Here is a 23,755-nt window from a genome sequence, read left to right on the forward strand (position 1 = left end):
GGGCAGCAAAGCATCATGTTCCAGCATACTCTATCTCATTGCAGTCATAAACTCTTTGCTTTGTATTGCTTTCTATTTCTTCTCTTTGATTCAGCAAGAGAAAATGATGTATGCCTTTGTTATATTAATTATTCAGTAGCCAGTAGACTGGAATGTATCATTCAGTCTACTGTATGCATTAAATTCTGCTAGCTATGCAACTAAGCCAGTTTGATGTGATAGTTAAGGCACTAAGTTAGAATGGGTGAGTGACCTTGGGCCAATCCCTTTCTCTGGGCTCCAGGAAACAAGCAATGGCAAAACTCTTGCCAAGAACACTGCAGGGACTAGTCAAGGCAATTGCCAGGAATCAACACTTATTTGATGGTGCACACATACAGGTAATTGGAAGGTTGGGGCTGAGCTATAAATATATCTTCCCAATGTTTATATATCCCAGTGATACATAAAATCACTGTATTGTTATTTCAATGTTCTATCAACTCATCTGCTCAGCTTTGAAGTATGCACATAGTGTCAAAGTGCTGCTTCTGGGCTTTGCACAGTATTACTCTGGCCTTTAAGGTTTGGATATGGTGTGACACATGCATAATTTAATTGATGTTATTTTATACAGTAATTTGTTTACTCACCCTTAAGAACATTTTACTTATTATAATGAATTGGGTGAGCTATAAAAATAAATCATATTCAATTATTAAATTTATTAAACTAAAACTATTAAAGCATATTAACATTGGGAATTACATCATTTAAATACATCATTTATCCAGTGAATTTAAACATCTACATAAGCACTGGAAATGATGGAACATACTACACCAAAGACAGCTAAGCATTAAATATTAATGTAATCTTGGATATAGCAATGTACATTGTTACACAAAAAAATCCATCTGGAATTGTCATATCAGTCACCAGAAACCTTTGATGAGTGGATACAGCTGGGCTGCCTCTTCTGGCAACCATGGCCCAGAAAATTGTACATGTGGTTATAATACTTTATACCATCTGCATTATGCCACTTTATTCTTTATTTGCTGGTGTTTATTGTACTGCACATAATAGCAACCAACAGCAGCAATATACATTTAAAAATTCATTTCCTCTGAGGCCACAGATTCTGATGTGTATGTGATCCATCAGCTTCTTATGTTATATTATTTTGTTACTAGGTTCCCAGCTTTATTTTTTCCATACTTCATTTGTTCATATTGAAGCAAAGATTTATATTTTATATACTAATAACTAAGATAATGGGATTATATGTAATAAAAGTATTTCTATTAGAAATAACGTCTATTTTTTCTGTTAGAAAAGAACAAATAAGGTTCACAAACAAAAGCAGGTGCAAAAAGTTGTATTTATCATGGAAGCTTATAGTGCCTCAGGAGTCTTTTCATTTAGAAATATGTTTTGTAATATATTATAAGAGTTAAGTTGAGCTCATTACTCATTATTTGAGAAAGCTTGTCAGTTCAAATTTTCAGTATTTCAGTAGAAAAATTCTAATAGAAGAAACCATTTTGTAGTTGGAAGAAATCATATTGATTAGTTAAATAATTAAGTGTTAGAAATTCTTGCCAATAGGCTGTAAACCAATCTATCAATAATGGTGCACAAAATGTTTTGAATTACGCGTTTCCCATTTGAAACCATTGTTTCAAATTCAAAATAGCTGCTTGCATTTGAAATAGGTGATTTTGATTGTTTTGGTAATATTTTAAACTCTGAATATTTAAAATACTCCAACGTGATTAAAATATCTCATCCTTAGTGTGAAACAGCTATTTCAAATGCCTTATATAAGAAAAAAACCACCAGGCAGACATTGTTGAGGATATGTTATAACTGGGGTGGGGGGCATAATGGTCAAAAGGCTATTCTTTTGCGGAACACTTGTCCTTCCTTAGCATGTAACACTACCTCCAGCAGAGCATCTGGTGATGGTTTGTTCAAGTCTGTGGGCATGCAGAAGCAAACAATATTTCAAAATTAAACCTGGTTGGAGATTGGAGACTCTTTTTCTAAGGGGTGGTGGAAGGGGGGAATTCACTGAATGCCCAACAAGTCTCTGGAAAGCGATTCTAAGAATTGTGGGTGAATATACATGCCCTAGGATAATGTGGCAGGATCCAATCAGGGTCAATCACCAGGACCAGAGGTTTTGTCTTCCGAGCTTTCAGACTCATGCTGCAGCCCATCCTCAGGCAACTTCTCTATGTGCTCTGGGTTGCTCCATGTGTGGTATTTATATGGTGGCTGTTGTGTGTAGCTTTTTAACTGTAGATTGTGTTTCATAGCCAGCCATCAATACCCCAATCTACATCTAAAAAGCTACACACTACAGCCACCATATAAATATCATGCACAGAACAGCCTAGAACACATAGAGAAGTTTCCTGAGGAGGGGCTCCAGCATTAGCCTGAAAGCTCGGAAGACAAAACCTCTGGTCCTGGTGACTGACCCAGATTGGATCTTCTAAGACTTGTCTACCTTTAAGAAGTTCAATACTGTTTAAATGGGTATTAATTGTTTTAGTTTTACAATGAATTATGGGGTCTTTCTTTTTACAGTTACTGAATATGAAGGTCATGCTCTTACACTGCTGAAGGAATGTGACCTAAATTCTTTCCATGGGTAAGAATTTTTTTAAAAACCTTGTTTTTACTGTAAGGATGCTGTTACTTTGAGCAAAAGGCTGAAGAGCACCAGTCTTTTTTTTATAATTTGTGGAATGTGTGCATTGTTTCTTTGCTTATACCCTGTCCAAATTACACAGGCTCTGTGTAGCTCACATAAAATTATATTACGATAGAGCAACAATTTAGTAAAGTGCAATAAAACCATACTTTAAAAGAACCTGCAAGAGAAACATCTCTCGTCCTAAAGGCTTGAAGGAAAAGCCAATTTTTTTTTTTTATAAAAAATTTTATTTTTACAATCATATCAAATAATTCATCCAATGTACAGTTATATACAATTAGTCGGGCTTGCCCAGTCACCACCCCCCTTTTTAACACTCTTCCCTCTTCTACCTTCTTCTGCTTTGCAGACCTTCCTCTCCTTCTCTTATCTACATCCTCTCCTCCCTCCACCCTACACCTTCCTTCTCCCTCTTCTACCCCTCTTCCTTCCTCTTCTCCTCTTTCCTACCTCCTACTCTCTCTTTTCTCCCTCCTCACCGTTCTAAAATGGTAACTAGGCAGACCCGACCCTACATTAATTATATTTATACATCTTCAATAATCCCTGTACATTAACCATCACTCCATCTCTACCAAACCCCCAATTCCCTCCCCTTACCCCCACCCCCACCCCGACTTCCCAGAACAAAATGCAGGGTATCAAAACTAACAATCATAATCTAAAATAATTCCTAAATTATAATCTCTAGTCACACCACACTTAGTCACACTCTCAATTCCCTCTCCTTCAAAAATATATCTAATACAAATTATTCCTAAATTTACTCATATGCTATTTGATATTTTTTATCTGATACTTATTTTGAATATAATCAATCCACATTTTCCATTCTAAAATATATTTTTCTTGTGTATAGTCTTTCAAGTAGGCAGAGATTTTTGCCATTTCTGCCAGATTTGATACTTTAAGTGTCCATTCTTCAATTGTAAGTAATTCTTCTTTCTTCCAATATTGAGCAATCAAAAGTCTTGCGGCTGTTATTAAGTTCAAAATCAATTTAGTCTCTATAGCTGTACAATCCATAATTATTCCTAGTAAAAAGAACTGCGGGGTAAACTTAATCTTCTTTTTCAAAATATTCTGCATGATCCACCATACTTTAATCCAAAATGCTTTAACTTTTTACAAGTCCACCATATATGGTAATAAGTGGCATCTTCACAATCGCATCTCCAACATTTAGCCTGTACATTAGGATACATACATGACAATTTTTTGGGGTCTAAATGCCATCTATAAAACATCTTATAAAAATTTTCTCTCATATTTTGCGCTTGCGTAAATTTAACATTCCTCACCCAAATTCTTTCCCAAGTTTCCAACATTATTGGTTGCTGAAAATTTTGTGCCCACTTAATCATACAATCCTTAACTAATTCAGTCTCTGAGTCTATTTCTACTAATACATTATACAACCTCTTAATATGCTGTTGGCCTTGATCTCTCATTTGTTTTAACAAATTATCCTCAATTTGCTTAACACCTATTTTTTGATCTAATTTCCATCTAGCTTGTAATTGTCCATATTGGAACCATGTATAATTTTTCCCTTCTTCCCCCATCTTTTCTCTAGATTTTAATTGTAATTCCCTCTTTTCCATACAAAGAAGTTCTTTATAGGTAACTACCTCCATCTTTTGATATATATTTATATTTTCTATCATGTGTCTCGGGATTGCCCATATTGGAATCTTTCCATCTAATTTATATTGATATTTCCTCCAAACCCTCAATAATGCATTTCTAATTATATTATTTTTAAATATTTTATCTACTTTCTTATCATATAATAAATAGGCATGCCACCCATATAACAAACCATAACCTTCTATATTCAGAACTCTTTCCTCAGTTAAATTAATCCAATCAGTAATTAATGATAAAACAACTGCTTCATAATACAATTTTAAATTAGGCATTTTAAGACCCCCTTTCCCTTATATCCTGCATTATTTTTAATTTTATTCTTGGTTTTTGCCCATCCATACAAAGTTATTAACCTCCTTTTGCCATTCCTGTAATTTAATATCATTCTTAAGCACCGGTATCATTTGAAACAAAAATAGAAACCTGGGCAAAACATTCATTTTATAGCCGCTATTCTTCCCAACAAGGATAGTTGTAACTTCTTCCAACTCTCCATTTCTTTCCATACCTTCTGCCACAATACCTCATAATTATTTTTATATAATTTAACATTTGAAGCTGTAATATATATTCCTAAATATTTAACCTTTTAACGATTTCAAAACCTGTAGTTCTTTCTAACTCTTCTTTTGTTGTATATTCATATTTTTAGTTATCATCTTTGTCTTTTGCTGATTCACCTTAAATCCAGATACTTTACCATACTGACCAATTATATCTTTTAAACCAGTTACTGAGTATATTGGTTGAGATACAGTAACAACCAGGTCATCTGCAAAAGCTCTTAATCTATAATCTTGATGTTTAACTCTAATTCCCTTTATTCGATCGGAACCACATATTTTATTCAGAAGAATTTCTAAAGTTAAAATAAAAAGTAATGGAGACAGGGGACATCCCTGTCTCGTCCCTTTCCCAATTTTAAAAGTTTCTGTTAACCCACCATTTACTATTATTTGTGCTGTTTGCTTCTGATATATTGCTTTAATTGCATGGATAAAATAATCCCCAAATTGCATTTTTTCTATTACTTTAAACAAAAACTGCCAATCCAATCTATCAAAAGCTTTTTCAGCATCCAAAAAAAAGAATGCCGCTGAGACTTGGTTGTTTCGTTCCAAATATTCAAGTAAATTTACAATTTGCCTCACATTATATCTCATCTGCCTACCCTTAATAAATCCTGACTGATCATTATGAATTATTTGATTCATCACTGGCATTAATCTATTAGCAAGTATCTTGGCAAATATCTTGTAATCAGTATTTAAAAGTGATATAGGCCTATAATTCTCTGCTTTAATACCATCTCGATCTTCCTTCGGTATTAACGAAATAAAGGCTGTCCTCCATGAAGGGGGAACATCTCCTCCCATTTGAATTTTATTAAATAACTCTTTAAGTGGTTCAACCATCTCATTTTGTAAATTTTTATAATAAACAGCTGTTAAACCATCTGTACCTGGTGTTTTACCAATTTTAAGTTGTTTAATTGCTAACAAAATTTCCTCTAATGTAATTAATTGATTCAATTCTTTTCTTTGATTTTCTGTAAACTCACAAATATTTTGTTGTTGTAAATATCTTTCTATCTCTGTATCATCAATCATATCCCTAGTATATAACTTACTATAATACTCTAAAAACGCTTTTTTAATCAAGTTCTTTTGATAAACTTCCTTACCCCTATATTCTATTTTATCAATCGTTTGTGATTTCTGTTTTTTCCTTATTAAATAGGCAAGCCATCTTCCTGGCTTATTGGCATTATTAAACGTATTATGTTTTACATATTGTAAATTAATTGCTACTTGATCTGCCATCAACATGTTAAACTGACCTCTTAATATATTTATTGATTCTTTTATTTTACTATTTCCTGGGCTATTTATCAATAATTGTTCTTTCTTTTAATTTCCTCTTCCAATTCCTTTTTCTTTTCTGCAATTTATTTTTGTATTTAATATTCATTTGTATAAGATTTCCTCTCATATAGGCCTTGCTAGCATCCCAAATCATCTCTATAGATGTCTCTTTTTCATATTCATAATAAAAATTCTTCATTTGTTTTTACATTCATTTACATTTTGTTCATATTTAAACAAATTCTCATTCAACCTCCATGATCTCCTAGCCTCCTTTTCCCGATCAAATTCAATCCAAACTGGACTATGATCAGATAAAGTTCTTGAACAAATCTTAGTCTTCTTCACTCTAGAATACAAATCATTAGAAATCAAAATAAAATCAATCCTCAAAAATGATTGATGCCTGTCAGAAAAGAAGGTAAAATCCCTCTCTTCTGTATTATGTTCTCTCCAAATATCTCTTAATTCCAAATCCTCCATCATTTCAAAAAAACCTTTGGTAATTTCGCCCGGCTTGATATCTTCCTTAAACTTTTTTTGTCTTTTTGAGTATCCAACACACCATTCCAATCACCCATTAATATATATGATTTATAATCCCAAAATACTATTCTTTTATGTAAAAACTTGAAAAAATTTTCTTGTTGTTGATTCGGAGCATAAACTCCTATTAATAATGTCTTCTTTCCCTCCAACAAAATTTCAATAGCAATGTATCTTCCTTGCTTATCCAACTCAATTAATTTTGCTGATATATCCTTCTTTATATATATAACTAAACCATTTTTTTTTCAAAGAGGAGGCAACAAAATGTACTCCCAGTTTTGAGTTTATCAAATATTTCTGGTCTAAAGATCTAATATGTGTTTCTTGTAAACAGGTAATGTCATTTTTAAATTGTTTCAAATAATGAAATACTTTCCTTCTCTTCTGCGGTGAATTCAAACCATTAACATTCCAAGATAATAGTTTAATTGCCATTATCGGCCAAAGGAAACTTTTGGAACACTAGCCGCAGATCACATTTTGCTTTAGGCCTTGCTCCTCCCACTGTTTCCGTTGTAGTAGTTGCCAGTTGTTGTTGTGCCTTCATCTCTTGTTCCTTGCGTTTAGCAGCAGCTCTTGTCAGCCTTTGTTCTTTTGAATCTAAACCCGTCGTAGGTATTTCCAACACTTGTAATAAATCTTCTTCCATCACAATCTGTTCTTGTACCTGCTTCACTTCTCTTTCCTTCACTTCAGCCTCCCTTCTTCTAGCTTCCAATGGGGGAAGACTTCCAACTTTAATACCTCAACATAAAATTCTCTTGCTTTTCCAACTGTATTGAGACGATGTACTTTCCCTACATAGTATACTATTATACCAGTTGGAATATCCCATCTATATTCAATCTGACGTTTTTTAAGTTCAGTCACCAGGAAGGCAAATTCCTTCCTAGCCCTTAACATTTTTGGTGAAATTTCCTTTAATATCAAAATATCTTGACCAGCAATCTGAATCTTCTCCCCCTTATATGAAGCTTGCAAAATCTGATTTCTCACTGTTCTATTTGTAAAATAAATAACAACATCCCTTGGCAACTTTTTTGCCTTGCTATCCAAGAATTCACGATATATTTTATCAATTTGATAAGCCACATCTGCTGGACGAGCTGCTAATATCTCAGCAAATACTTCAGAAAAATTTCCTTAAATTCTCTTCCTTATTTTCTTTCAAACCTCGGATTCTAAGAGCAAATTCCATATTTCTATATTGTATCAAAACTATTTCATCATCTGTTTTTCCATTTTACTTTGAAATTCATCCATTTTATTTTCTAATTTTAAATTATGTTGCTTAATTTCTTCAACCTCCTCTTCTAATAAAATCACATTCGTTGCCAAACTTTGTACTGCCATTACAAATCCTTCTTTAACTTCTTTATTTCCCACTTGAATTTCTGATATCTGCTCTTTCATTTCAGACATCTCATCAGTTATTACTTTAAATTTTTCTTCTATAAAGCCTTTTAAGTTCTCTTGTAACGCCTCTAAATTCAATGTTCTAGTCTCTGCTGTATGAGCTGGAGAGGCACCAGCTGATAAAGTTCCAGAGCTCTTTGTTACAGTAGACTTTAATTGTTTGGCTGCCATCTTCTATAAAATTATTTATTTATTTATTTCCAACTTAATATTCACTTTAAATCTTCTTAACTTCTAAGAAACACAGTCTTTTAAAGCAATATTTAAAAATCTCCCTAGATTCTATCAGCAGGCAGCAAAGAGTTAAAGAGTTAAAGCAGCAAGTAACATGCAAATTACCAACTGCAGACGGCAAACGCTGAAAGTATCACTTTCGCTTTCCACTCGTTAACTTGTTAACAATTCGCCTCCATTTTCTTACTGTTTTCAAGCTTGTTACAAAGTATTGGGGAATCGGCTTGGCTACTTGCTTAAAGTTCTCCCACTTTCGTTCTGTCCGGTATAATCCTTTATTGTCCAAAATAAATCTCGGCGTTTGGTCGTGGTGATTGGTTCCGCCAAAGCAGAAGAATCCTCGGATCTGGAGCACTTGGGTTACTGGAGGAACTTAACCCTTCAAACCCCTTTTTTCTCAGGGGCTTTAGGGAAATTCAACCTCTGCCCTCAGCTCACCACCTTCTCCTTCTCCCGAAGAGGGGGTTTTCCGAACCGCTGGACAGCAGATTTAAGCTGTCCTAGCGATTCCACATAATCCAGAGGTTGGTGATCGTAAAGATCACCGCCATCACCTACGGTGCCAAACCGGAAGTCTCAAGGAAAAGCCAATTTTTATAGCTTTCCTGATATCTGAAAGTATAGGGACCAGATAAGTTGTTCCAGAGAGTCAGGGCACGGGAGGGCTCCCAGAGAGTTGGCCTGCTTTGGCCTATCATCCTCCTGACATTCCTAGGAGAGAAGCCACAGAGCCAGCCTTCCTAGGCTAATCACACAGGACAGAAACATTTCATTCAGAATGGACTTTTCATAGACATTGTGGATCCAATCTCTGTAGGGCTTCATCAAAAACAATCAGCCATCAGAATTTTGGACCTGGAATTTTGGAAGGTTTGTAATGGTTGTAAAGAGACTAGTCGTAAGTTAAGGACTACCTATATTGGTAGTCTTTTGAAGCCACATCAAGTAATGCAGTCTTGAATTACTGAGGGGCTTGTTGTTAGGCCTTATCCTCCTCTAACAAAGACTGCAATTGATGTATCCGTTGAAGCCTGGAAAGAATCTATCCAATAGTCAGGTAAGAGCTATGAGTTTGGGAGACCCTTAAGCTGTTGCTCTGCATGTTGGGGGAGAAAGCAATCCCATATGGGACCAGCATCAGAGCTACTAGGGATCTGGGATCATCTTAGACGTCTTTCTCCAATAGAATGATGCCCACCTTAAACAGAGGCGCTAGACGGCATTCTGCCAGCACAGTAAACTTGGATAAGCACTGATGCTTTGCTACCTTTACTATAATGTACTTTGGTACTTTACTGTAGTACTTTAGTGTACTATAGTGCAGGCCTTAACTTGGCTTTTAAGAACAGTTCTCCCGAAGTAGCTCATAGTCATAAAATGTAATGCTAAAAACTCATGCAATAATAAAAGTGGGCTCAGATGAATAAGTCATAATTGATTAGAAATCAATTTTTGATATAGAAGTTCTAGTATGCAAAAAGAATTACATCAAATATTCTGAGAAGAATTACAAAGTTTTTGAACAATGTATTAGAGCAGCAGTCCCCAACCTTTGCGGCTTGGCAGCCTTGCTGAGGGGGGGGGGGGAGGAAGGGGAACTGGGCTGCATGAGTGGCAGGCTGGTGTGCATGCAACCTTTGCATGAGTGGTGGGCCAGCATGAGTGGCGGGCTGGCGCGCATGCACGTGAGTGTGTATGGGCGCGCTCCAGCCAGCTACTCATGCAGCCCAATTCTGAATAGGCCATGGCTTGGTAGTGAACTCCTGTATTGGAGCTTTTCACAAAAAAATGCAACTACTGTTTGCAGAAGTGAAAGGCTAACAGAATCTGATTGCTACTCATCTATATTATCATCTGTTTAGATCTGCAAATGTTTTCAGTGGCATGCCATACTGTTTTCATGCCCTTTTGGCAAATTATTAAAAGGGAAAATGTTCCAGAAGTAAAAGAGGTCAGAAAAGTATGTTACTCAATAACTCTTGACTTTTATTTGATATATTGTCTGAGGCATTTCATCTGATAGAATTCATGCCTTTATACAAATATTTAATAATGATGAGTTTTTGAGAAATTAATTACTGTTACAAACAAGATGGCTTTTTAATTACAATGAGAACTGTATTTTATATAATTCAGTATTAGGATGCAATGTAGATTGATGGTGGGGGAAAATGGAAAATGGAAAAAAAAGGAGGAAACGGTGATTTTTTTTAAAAAAAGAAAAAGTATATTGGGTGACCATTCTTATCAGACTTCACTAATAAAAAAAAGTCAAGGTGGAAGTTATTTTCTCTGTAGATTTAAAAATTAAACTTGGCTAATAAGCTATCTGAAAAAGATAATAATTTTCTAATATCTAATGCTTGACTCTAAATTGTCTTACAGATATTATTCAATTATTTTGTAGGGTGGTTTGTGTTGGTGGAGATGGCACTGCCAGTGAGATTGCTCATGGTCTTTTGGTTAGAGCCCAGATGGATGCTGGAAAGAACTGTGATAATGCACTTGTACCAGTCAAATCACAACTTCCACTTGGGATAATACCAGCAGGTGAGAGTACATACCGGTAGTTGTTAATATGAAGAAAGTTGCATGAATAAAAATCTCTACTAGATTTTATAATAGGTATTATGATATTTTTAAATGCATATTGTTTTTTGTTTTTTTACCCTTTGCTTCCAATGAACCCCTGATACATGGCTTATCTTGTTAATTCAGTAGTCTTTAGCTGTGGGAATTATTTTCTTTGTCATTCTCACACATTTAAGTATGGCTCCTAAAAAATCAGTCCTTGCCTTTAACTTAAGAACCATTTACGGAAGTACTGTCTAGCAAATATACTGGCCCCTATGTCATTTTATGAACAATGCTGAAAAGACAGCAAACCTGAATCATCTTGGTTAATTGTTGAGAGATCCATCTACACAGAGATGGCAACTCTGAGTGAGAAGGTCCTCTATAGCAGTGGTGGGTTTCTACTAGTTCGCCCTGATTCAGGCGAACTGTTAGCGGCGGCGGCAGGAGGCTCTGCCCACCTGCCCAGACGTCATCAAAAAAGCTCTGTGCATGTGCAGAAGCGCCGCGCACTCCCAATAGCGAACCGGTAGTGCCAGGATTTGAAACCCACTACTGCTCTATAACCTAATCTATCACTTGGGCTCACAGAGAAACATCACAATCTAATTCAGATGTATACATGTACATGGCGGGAAAAAAAGAACCCTCAGAGTTTACAGGACGGGTGGCATAAGGAACAAAACTTTTACAGAATCTAGTAGTCCTGCTATAGATACTTTGAAACTTCCTCCCAGAGGGGAACAACAGAAACAAACCATGAAGTGTGTGTGTGGGGTCTCTTAACACTTCCAGCTCTAAGCACATACTGTAACGCTTATAAGCACTATCCTAAATAATGGGAAGCAATATAATCTATAACCTATAGATTATAACCTATAATCGTCTCAGCTGTTCTTACTACTCTCTTTATAGATCTTTTATCTGAGTTTAAATGACTAAATCTGAATTCAACTGTAAAAACAGAATTTTGAGGAACGTGTTTTATGTGATCCATTTCCTAAATTTTAATAGGGAGTGTATGCTGTTGTTTCCCATATGTATATCCTCACATATATCATACTTCCTTGGGCAAACGTATTTCTGTATGAGTCCGAGATCTAAATTTATACTATAAATTTATAGCATACTATTTACACTTTAGACAAAAGAAAAGAGATCAGACGAAGGATGGCTGTAATTATTATATTACAACAGTGTTTATTTCTCTACTTAGTTCTTTAGCTTTTATTCACATAAAATATTAATATGAATAATAGCTAAGGAACTCAATAGACTTATTTGAATAAGGAGTGAAAAAAATTAGAAAGACAAGGGAAAAGGAATATAATTGCTATAAAACAAAAGAAATTTATATATTGACTCTATAATCTTACAGCCTTAAATCAGTCATTTGCAATGTATTTCTGCTTCCAATTAATTTGTGGAGAGTAAAATATTGTTATGAGACTTAGCCTCCATGATGGCTTGGGCAAAGCATCACAGTGCTGGTGCGGTTTTCATGAGACTCTTAGATATGCATGACTAGGAAGTCATTACATCACATTTATCTATTTGGATGAGGGACACATTAACAGACTTATGAATATTCATGATGTCTGGTTAATTAAGTTAATTGTTCTGCAGGACTGCTTATACTTCCAAGGACATTTCCCTTCACAATTTCTGTCTGGTATCTTATCAGTCATGCTTTGCGTAAACTATAAATCCTTTTGTCTTTATTCTTGCTGTTTGGTATTCTTGGGAATTAAAATTGGTTAGCAAGTTAATATTAGTGTTAAGCAGAAAATATTGTAGATTGTATCACTTCTTGGAATACGTGTTTGGAACAGGGTGTGAGAAAATAATGCTACAGTTTAAATATTTCTATGATAGCTATTAATAAGTAGTTCTTAATACTGCTACCCAGAGCCACCACTAGGGAAATAGGAAATTTTAATTCTCCAAAGTAGTAATAGCATAGCAATAGCATTTAGATTCACACACCACTTCATAGTGCTTTTCAGCCCTCTCTAAGCAGTTTACAGAGTCAGCGTATTGCCCCCAACAATTTGGGTCCTCTTTTTACCGACCTTGGAAGGATGGAAGACTGAGTCAACCTTGAGCCTGGTGAGATTTGAACAGACAAATTACAGGCAGCCAGCAGTCAGCGGAAGTAGCCTGCTGTACTGCATTCTAACCACTGTGCCACTGCCCCACTGCGGCTCTTTACTTTCAGTTACCTGTCAAGCCTTTACTTTCAGTTTCCTGACAAAACTTGCAACTGTAAATATTTGATCAATATTTATTATATACTATTATATTTTCAATACCAAATAAAAGTTAATCAAGAGAATAGTCATTGTAATGATAAATAAAACTGATGCACTACTAAAACTCTTGTTCCGATGAAATGGTGAAATGGTGTATCATAAAGGAAAGAGAAGCTTTTCACAAGCAAAACAAATGGGAAGCTGACGGGAATGGGAGGGAGGGAGGGAAGGAGGAAGGAAGGAAGGAAAGAAGGAAGGAAGGGTTTCCAATGCTCCCTGCCAGCTTCCCACAAGGAAACTCAATGGAGAAGCTGGCAGGAAGGCGGAAGTCCCTTGGTTCCAATTGCTTTTTTGCCCACCTATGATCATTTTGTTTCTCTGTTAGGTAGGTTAGGTAATATCTCTGAAAAGATAACTCAATAGGGAAAGGAATATTTAGTAATGTATAATTCTCAAAACTTCGGTGAGAGAAGAAAAATATATTAAATAATTAGTTAAGGTTGAATCAGAAGTACAAATACTTTGTTCATGCATCGCAATAAGATGTTATTTGTTTAATTGGTGAACAATAGCTGGCTCACATAGTGCAATATGTCAAACCAATAATTAGGCCAAAATTGCTTAAATTGGGAATTTTGGACCTTGCCAACATAGTTTACTGAATCCAAAACTCAAATAGGAACTCCTTCAGTACATTTATCCTGACCTTATTAAGCACTCTTATTTGTATACTAAGCAAAATCTTTATTCTATTTAGGGTCATTAAGAGACTAGAATCTTGGAACAAAAAAATCCTATCAAGCAGTTATTTAAAAATCAGGAAAACCAAATCTATTGAATTTCATTGGTTCAATTGAATAATGGAAGAATAACAGAAATGGAATAACAGTTCTTAATAGTGCCATCTGCAAAACCAAGATATAAATAAAGAATGAGTTCAATGTTACCTTTTAAATAGTTGGATCCTCATTTGAATTAAATGCTCAAGATTGAGAAAATATATGGTCAATAAACTTGATCTGATTATTGAGTTTACAACTGTGCCAATGTTGAAAATACATATTTACATACAGAAGCAAACATAGTTTATTAAATCTTTCTTTACATTAATTTGGAGATCATTCTACATTTCTAAATTTTGTTTAACAATTCTTCATGCTGATTTAGATAATTCATCCGTAAATATTTTTAGTTATTCTCTCTTTAATATTTACAGGTTCCACCAATATTTTGGCACATACTCTAAATGGAATCCAACATACACAAACAGCAACATTGCATATAATATTGGGTAAGTATTGTACACCTGAAATTTTAAAAATGGAGTAGAATAATAAATATCCAGTGGCCTTGTTTTTTATACATGGAATAAACAAGATTCTATCCAACATTTATCAAAATTATAATACAGATCTTCTGTGGGATGGAACATGCTTTCTGGAATTTATTTTTATTCATATTGCGTCCTTTTAATTTACTGCAATGTGACAATTGTATTCAGTGCTGTTTTTGTTGATGGAGTATGTATCCCATTTAAATGCTGTCCCTTGGAGGCACACTCTAAGGCACACGCCTCTTGACTTATGCAAACACAGGAATGCATTCTTGTGTCTTGTACAAAATTGTGTTCTAGGATTTTGATCCTCCTGCCCCTTTGCAATTAAACATTAGCAGTTAGGAAATGAGTCCACTTATAAAATGTACATATACATATGTATATGTGTGTTTATATTAATGCTACAATATTAGGGCATCTAAAATCAGTGGATATGTGCACCTTCAGTAGCCCTATCAAACTACTTCGCTTTGGATTCTCTTCAATGTTTGGCTTTGGATCAAGGACTCTAGCCTTGGCTGAAAAGCATCGCTGGATTCCACCAAATCAGCGTAAAGATTTTGCTATAATCAAGACCCTAGCAAGCCTCAGGTAAGATGAATTTGAAATCATTATGATATTAATGTAGGATATTTTTAAGTGAGTAATTATGATATGCAAATTAGATTATTTGCATTCTAGTTTTAGCAATTCCCCAAAATCTAAAAGGACAATTTTACATTGTGGTGAAGAGAAAACAGCAGACTTCTTGTGTGGAAACCAGAGCACCAGAGCACAAGTGCCTAGAGATTCAGTGTCTGCTAAGCATAAGGCTGCTCTGAAGAAAACAGAGAGGGGGAGGGTTGGAGAAGAAGAAGGTTGAGGGAGTTGGCAGATGCCAGAGGATGACAAAGAGAAGCCTACGGAGAAAGCACCTGCTGGATTATCGGGCCTCCATAAACAAACTCCCCCACCCTTCTGTGCTTCCTGGCTGGGACTCAGCCCACCACCCAGGCAGAGTGAAGAGGGCTGGTTCCTCATGGTTCCTTTACTTAGAGGGAAAGAAGGGAACGGAGGCTGTTCCAATAATGGCACTGCTGGTGTGAGAGCAGGTGAACAATCCTCAAACTGCTGCTGTCAGATCCACTTAGTTTCTTGGCTAGATATTTTATTTTGACCGTTACTGTGAGTTATTGGTTTGGACTGATGAAGTTGGAACTCTTTATGTTTTCAACCCCTTGAATGCTCAAGGGATTGGGAAGAATAAATGTCAGTATATGTTCTCTATATCTTGGAGAGTTTATTACTCACTAATCAGTTCTTTGCCTCTCTGTCTACAAAGATCTCTGCCACATAGGTTAATGGCTAATGTTAAGGAGTAATTCTATACTCATCTGTCTGTTCCTGCCCATCACACTCTTCCCTTTTCAGTAAGTGCAGTTATGTAGAGTGAGAAGTAGTGAGCTAAAGAACTTTAAGGCAGGAGTTAAGAAAAAAGAAAGGGAATTCTAACTAAATGTATTTTTTATTTATTTATTTTTGTCAAGCATATACAAGATTACAGATAAAATTATAAACATGATTATGAAGACATGAAATGGTTACAAATAAAAAGGGACATTAGGACAGGGACGGTAGGAATGTTGGTGCGCTTATATACGTCCCTTACAGACCTTTTAATTTAGGGATGACTCACACCCTGTTCAGCACTTCTTTACCCTCCTTCCATCAGGAAGGAGATATAGAAGCATAGCCAGCCGCACAAACAGGCTGAAGAACAGTTTTCATCCATGGGCTGTCAGACTCCTGAATGCAAAATAACATCGTAACTACATAGTACGATGGACATGCAGGGCCGGCGCAACATGTAACATGTTCACAGTGGTGCAATAGGACTGGGTGTGTGTTAATATGATTTATTGGGTTATTGATTTTCTGTCTTCACTGTGAGTTGTATTGTGTTGGGGGGGTACACTGAGGGAGCTCAACCAATCTCATTGTACATATGTTGTGCACTGACAAGAAAGATTTGAAATTTGGAATTGAAATTTAGTTTACAGTACTATCTACCATATCACTCCATACTTTTCTCTGCAGCCCATCCATCCTTCCCCCATTCAGAAAATGGTTGCCTTTTCTTCAATCCTCTTCTTCCTCCCCCCTTAAAGTATCTTGTCAATTCCTATTTAATTACTTTTCTTCTTTCACCATATACACTTTTTAATTGCCTATTTGCATCACATTCAACTGATTTTTTAAATGTTTTGTTCTGCCATGACCATTTTTTTTTACTTCTATAGAACAAAGTAAGGCAGAAGCATATTTTTATATAAAGTCATTTTAGCCGCTTTTAACAAATATTTATTCTATGCATGAGAGCTTTGGTTTTTAGTTTATTCATTTTTAGATCCATCACTTCTGATTGCATCATATAATCTGTCTAATATTTTCTGCAAATCATTTGTGTTCCACAATTCTGCATCATCTTTATATCTTCATATACCCAATCAACAACAACTCTAACATTAACACACAGGCATTTGTTGTACATTTGTCCATAAATACATTAACAGATATATTAACATATTATTCTGCATCCTTGTCTTGCTCTTTGCTCATTGCTGAATCATTCACTAAGCATTCCGTTTGTTCTCACATATTTATTTATTTCCATTGTATACTGTTCTTGCAAAATATTGTATATTTCAAGACTATTCAGTTTACCATGCACTTTCTGTAAATTAGCAAACATACAGACTTCCCTTTTTAACATTCATATAGTATGTTTTTCAATGATTTGCTAAAGAATAAAGTTCCAGCCTGATGAATAACATAAAGGCACACTGCATTTCCGAAATTTTGCTCACTATCACACCTAATACTTTTTCAATCAGAATTCTTCTAAATACTTTCTCAGGGACACCTAGCAAACAATCCTCCCATACTTCTTCCCCCTGAAAACTCTTACACTTTCCTGTTGTATGAAAAACATTAATGCCTTATAATTTTTCAGTGTATTGACAGTATTATTTCCTTTGTACCATTTTTTTAGTGTTAATGTAGCATTTATTTCAACCCCAGTCTTCAGTATGTCACTCTCCTTCCTGTACAAATCCCTAAAATATTCCTTTGTCATTGCTTTACTGTAATTTCATTGTATTTAATCATTTTAATATTTGTTTTACATTTACTCTGCCGGGGGCTCCTTCTTTAGCTCATTGAGATGCTTCCATTGAAAAGAATTAAAATTGTTCTGCAATTGTTCTCTTTTAATTTTTTTTACTGTTCCTTGCTCTCTTTGATTCCATTCTTTTCCACTGTCTTTTTGAAGTTACACTCTTACTTGCTTAATTTTTCATCCATAGCCTCTTTCACGTCTTTATTCTACCAAGTGTGGTTTTTCATATTTCTCTTCAGTAGGATATAGTTCAGCCTACTCCATGCAACTTCAAGATCTTCTTTTCTTACATTCATTTTTCATTCATTCTGTTGAGGATTTAGTCTGTCTGTCTCTCAATACTTTATTGAAATAGGATTCATACTTTCTGTTCCTGCAATTATTCTAGTATAAACTCTGTAATATACTGTTCAATATTCAGCCTTGATATTCATTTTGTATATTTCTTTGTATGAAACTAAATCTTGTTCTGTCCATAGACCAGAAGATTGTGAAATATCATTCCTCCCATTGAAGCATCTACAGCAAGACGCACAAGAAAATGATAGGTAAGTAAACTAGTTAGAGATTAATGAACGCCAAACTTCATTTTGCCCATAATATTAATGCTGATTAATTTAACTATGAGGGTCCATAATCATTTAACTAATTTGCTAATGTTCGTTAGATTGCATTCTGCATTCAATGTTTTCCTAAAAGGGCCAATTCAATATACCTGAAGGAAATATTAGGGAGTCATGTTTCATTTAGATTTTGCTGTGCTGTAAGTAGTTGACCATTATTATATTTTGTCCTAAAACATGAATAAAAAATAATCATGTTTACTTCAACAATGAAGTGTACTCTCAAATTATGTGATTAATACAGGATTTAAAGCTTTTCTTTCATGAAGACATTTTTGCTTTAATTCAGTGGTAGATGTTTATTTTCACAGCACAACAAGCAAACTGTGTTTTATTTATTTATTTATTTTGTCATCCGTTAGTGACTTTTAATTTATTATTTTTAGAAGGAAGGAAGGGAGACTTAAACCAGGTAAGTCTGCAAGTTTAATCATTCATCAAACATAATTAGGGTTACTTGAAGTTAATACAGTATGTTATATTTAGACCACACAGATGAGTGGCAGAGAATCGAGGGTCAGTTCCTGAACGTGAGCATTATGGCAATCCCTTGTCTCTGTTCAGTGGCACCAAGAGGTTTGGCTCCTAATACCAGGTCAGTAAGGATTTGTAGAATTGAACTAATGTCCTTAACACCTTCTTGTAGAAGCTTGGCTTTCTTAGATTGCACGCAATCTAGAACCTCAGGGTTGGCAGAGCATGACGAAAAAAAAAAAGAACGATGATTGATTCTACATCTTTGAGAATTGTAATCAGTTTTTGTTCAGGCAGATGAGGTCATCCATCTAGAATAATCATTGAATAATTATGGTGATTAAATTATTTTAGTAGTCTGACTTAAGTGGTAGTCACAAGTAATAATCTCCTTTGGGCTTTGTTAATGGGGAAATCTAGACCTTTCGTTTTCACTGATTAAATTTAGTTATTGTGAAAGCTAAATATAAGTGCTAAAGGGAAAACCTGCATGCACAAGGAAAAACAAAACAAACTGACAATGACAGACCAGAATTTCATTTCAACCTTGTTATTTTCAGATCTTTGACATTTGCCAAACATACTAGTTCAGCTGCTAGATTATTGTGACTCTTGTTAATTTTATGATTCACCAATACCTCAGCAGGCAGGGAAAATCTGTGGCCCTCTGGCTTCGCTAAATATAGCTTTTAGCAATTCCAAATGTCATAGTCATAAGGGAAGAAGGCTCAAAATCATGAAAACTAACTGAAACCTTTAAAAAATGAAATAAAAAGAAGCCTTTTAATGTTTCCACTTTGGAGTTGCAAACCTTAGATTTGTGTAACTTTGGGTTGGCTAAAAACTGCACCAGCCTTTGAATGTTATGGATGGGGATAACTGTGCAAAGGAAATTGGGATTACAGAAAAAAGTTTTGAAAACAGGTGAGGGAATGAATTTATTTTAATTAATTGTGTAATAAAATCTTTTTATTTTATTTATTTATTAAATTTAAATGCTGCCCATCTCTCAGTTTGAGGAAAATATGCCAGTTATGCTTATAGTTATCCACAACTACTCACATCTTTTTTAATTCCCTCATAAAAAAAATATGGGTAATATTACTACTAGTAATTATAATAAGTATTCCATACGTTCTGTATACTCACTGGCTGCAAAATCTGAAAGAATGGGTTCAACTAATACCCTGGCAGACAACTTGTGATAGCTAAGACCACTCAAATATTGATAAAATGTGTAATGTCAAGATTTTCCACGATTTATAGTTCCTTCTGAATAAATCAGACTAGAAACTGGGTGACTATGAGTTTTAGTCCCATCTTAAGCACAAAGCCCTAAGAAAGAGGCAATGGTAAACCAATTCTGAAAAATCTTGCCTAGAAACTGCAAGGCAATCTCTGAGAATTGGACACGATTGAACAGATGGGGGGGAAATCTTACTGTTTCTACAAAGTTAAAAAAAAAACTAAGACCAGACACACTTCTACTTGCATCTTAATTCCTATTAGTCACTGGCTATTGTTCCAATATGCCAATTGTCCAGAGAAAAACTACATCTACAAATATTATTATATGCAGATTCTATGCAGTTATTTTCTGGGAACATTAAGGTTGACAATGTCATGCATTGAATATTATTTTACTTTTAAAGGCAAAGATGAATTACTTGGTTTATTAAAGTAGATTCCTGATTTTACTGTATCATCTTCTGATTAATTCATTGTTAATTGGATTATTTAATTCATGCTTAATTGAACTGTGTCATTTCTAGATTGGATGATGGAAGCATAGCTCTTATAACTGTAAGGAATACTTCCCGGCAAGAATTCATTAAACATTTGAAAAGATATGCTAGTGTGAAAAACCAGGTAAAGGGTTACTCTTGCGTTTGTAACCTTACATTATTTGATTTAAATTTTCTTAGCAGCTGCATTCATTAAATAGGAAGAGGAGGAGGAGGAGGAAAAATCATATTTTAGAAGATAATGTAATAAAACAAGACAAAGATTTAAGGTGGAAGAAAATTCATGATATAAGATTTTAATGCTTTTGTAAAGAGACTTAAACTTCCTGTCAGAATACATTAGCCTACCTTTTTCTGATTTTGAAAATCACCAGACTAAGTCCGATTAGCCTATTTCTGTCCATCTGTTGCAGTTTTATTATAAATGGTTCTTACATACACGAGGTACTACAGCACAAATCTGCTAAACTGATTTTTTTTAAGAATCCCAAATGCTATATTTAAATATAGACTGTGCTATATTTAGGGCAAGAGAAGGCTTGTTACATTTTGTAGATCATTTTTTAAATTTTTCCTACACAATGTAGAGCTCTTCCTGATAATGGAAGTGACTAGATAACCATTGTATTTCCTTCCATGGTTTTTTATTTTGATATCTGAACCAAGTACAGTACTTCAGTTTAACATTCTCACAACAAATCAAAACAGAAGCCTTGATTTGTTCTTGGCTTCTGTTTATTGGATTGCTTTATGTAGATAGCTATATTGTCATGAAAACAAGTTTGAGCTTTCATATTTTTGAAGTTGCTGCTAGTGATAGGAAGAACCAAAAGAGAGACTCTCCAAGTTGTGGTTTAGCACAATCATGTAAACACCTTTCAGATAATTGATACAAAATATGACAGCAAACACTTCTACCCAGCATTTATTCAACACCGTATATTTGGTTTGGATTGCAGGGGGAGAGCTGGGAAGAATCTGAGCCTATTTTCACAATGGGATGTATCGTAGTACTTGGTTAATAAGTACCAAGGATCATCCCCTTTATAGTTTGGGAAATACAGATTAGGATTTATCGGTATTCAGCATGGTTCACAATGACACAATGCTATAAGCCTGGTATCCAAGGATGAACTAAAGGTCAATCATCCAATGCAGAATTAAGCATATACATGTTTTCCTAAGGCGTGTTTGAGTGAGAGTACCATTTAAATTTTATTTCTTGATTTTACCAATGATGCAGAATCAACAGAAAAAATAAAATCACATAGCAAAATGTAGAATATTTTTTTTAAATTGAAACTTTGTTTTGAAAATTCCATTCTCCAAAGCCTATTCAAATTTTCTGTAAGAATGCTAAAATGTTCAGAGATATTCTTTTGTCTTCTAGCATTAGTTTTCCACTCTGTAATGGAAGCAGACATGACAAACCTTTGCAGATACTAAATTTTTCAATTGTTGCATTTATGCTTTGTATTTTAGTTCAGCTTTCCTTTTATTGATACTTACGTTGTTGAAGAAGTAAAAATCTGTCCAAGAATTGGAATGAAACATATCCCTGCAGATAATCTAAATTGTATAGATTCTGAAGAAAATACTTATCCCTGGAATATAGATGGAGATTTAGTGGAATGGGCAACAGAAGTTCATATCCGGTAGGATTACATTTTGTCATGTTTGAACAACAAGTGTTGGTAATTCCTTTTAGTTTAGCATAAGCTTTGTATGGTATATTTCCACATTCTACACTGGATAATGAGAAAATTCACAATGAATTTTCAGAAATATCTAATTTCTTGCAGAAAGATATTTGCCCTAAGAGTAACGAGAAAGTTGGAGTATTTAAGTGGCTTGTCCATTTAAAGTTTCCCAGTAATATATTTTTCTGTCCACTGTTGTATGAATGGCTACTTCTCTTCTTGAACTATAGCCAAATTTTGTTTGACGCAAAGAGCATCTCGTAATGGGAAAACATAATCATGCCTATCTCTACCTGACATTAATATGTCATATTTGCATATGAGCAGATACATCCAAATACAATCTGTAATCTATAGACTTGAATTTTAGAGTTTATGGTTTTTACTGTTTGATACCAGTACATCCAGCTGCAAAGTGTACAGGATTAGGCAAGACACTCTGGCATGCCAATCCTTTATGACACACATACTGAAAATGTCAGTTTAGAGCTTAATGTCAGGTAACAAATATCTCAGTGCTATTTTCCAATCAGTAAGTTTTTCAAATCAAACACTATGTGTTTGTGTATATCCTTGCTGGTTGGAATCTGGAAGTATATCTGGAGGCAAGTATATTCTCCAGTTAGACTATATATATACAGGTAATCCTAGAATTATGACCACAATTGAACCCAGAATTTGTTCTTCAGTGACACATTTGTTCAGTGAATTCTGCCCGTTTTATGACCTTTCTTGCCTCAGTTGTTAAGTGAATCACTGCAGCTGATAATTTAATAACCCGATTGTTAAATCAATCTGGCTTCCCTATTGACTTTGTTTGTCAGAAGGTCACAAAAGGGGATCCCATGACCTTAGAAAATAGCAATTGTGATAAGCATGCATCAGTTGCCAAACAACTGAATTTTGATCACATGACCATGGGGATGCTGCAAAGGTTGCAACTGTGAAAAACAGTCATATGTCACTTTTTTCAATGTTGTTGTAACTTCAAATGGTCACTAAATGAACTGTTGTAAATTGAGGACCAACTGTTCTTGCTGCATTCTTTTTAAAGCCTGTCAAAAAGTTGAGAAATGTGGCTAATTTGAGTTACCAGTTAAAATAAAAACACACAAAATAACAATCAAATTCTCTGCAACTCAGCAATACATCCATGCTTTGGGGCCCTCAGTTCCATTTTCCTCAATTTATTTGTTATACAAATAAATTATGCACAAAAAAATTGGATTCCCATTTGTGTGAAGAGGACTATAGGGTAAATTATTTTTCTTCTATTTTTTTCTATACGTCTACAGTATTTTTATCAAAAACACATGAACAAAAAGTACATGTTTTGGATTATGATTGTTAGTTTTGATACCCTGCATTTTGTTCTGGGAAGTCGGGGTGGGGGTGGGGGCAAGGGGAGGGAATTGGGGGTGGTGGTTTGGTAGAGATGGAGTGATGGTTAATGTACAGGATTATTGAAGATGT

General features: G+C 34.8%; 1 protein-coding gene across 1 annotated transcript in view; it reads left to right on the forward strand.

Annotated features, from left to right (window-relative positions):
* CERKL (ceramide kinase like) overlaps positions 1-23,755 on the forward strand; it is a 52,781-nt gene that overhangs the window by 26,983 nt on the left and 2,043 nt on the right. Inside the window, exons 4-12 of the mRNA XM_058187197.1 lie at positions 2,578-2,641; positions 10,829-10,971; positions 14,464-14,538; positions 14,997-15,174; positions 18,220-18,288; positions 18,750-18,775; positions 18,850-18,958; positions 20,610-20,706; positions 22,065-22,237. Of these exons, the coding sequence (XP_058043180.1) occupies positions 2,578-2,641; positions 10,829-10,971; positions 14,464-14,538; positions 14,997-15,174; positions 18,220-18,288; positions 18,750-18,775; positions 18,850-18,958; positions 20,610-20,706; positions 22,065-22,237 (934 nt within the window). The remainder of the gene's footprint in view (positions 1-2,577; positions 2,642-10,828; positions 10,972-14,463; positions 14,539-14,996; positions 15,175-18,219; positions 18,289-18,749; positions 18,776-18,849; positions 18,959-20,609; positions 20,707-22,064; positions 22,238-23,755) is intronic.

The sequence above is a fragment of the Ahaetulla prasina genome, chromosome 1 (genome assembly GCF_028640845.1).
Source record: "Ahaetulla prasina isolate Xishuangbanna chromosome 1, ASM2864084v1, whole genome shotgun sequence".
Classification (NCBI taxonomy): Eukaryota; Metazoa; Chordata; class Lepidosauria; order Squamata; family Colubridae; genus Ahaetulla; species Ahaetulla prasina.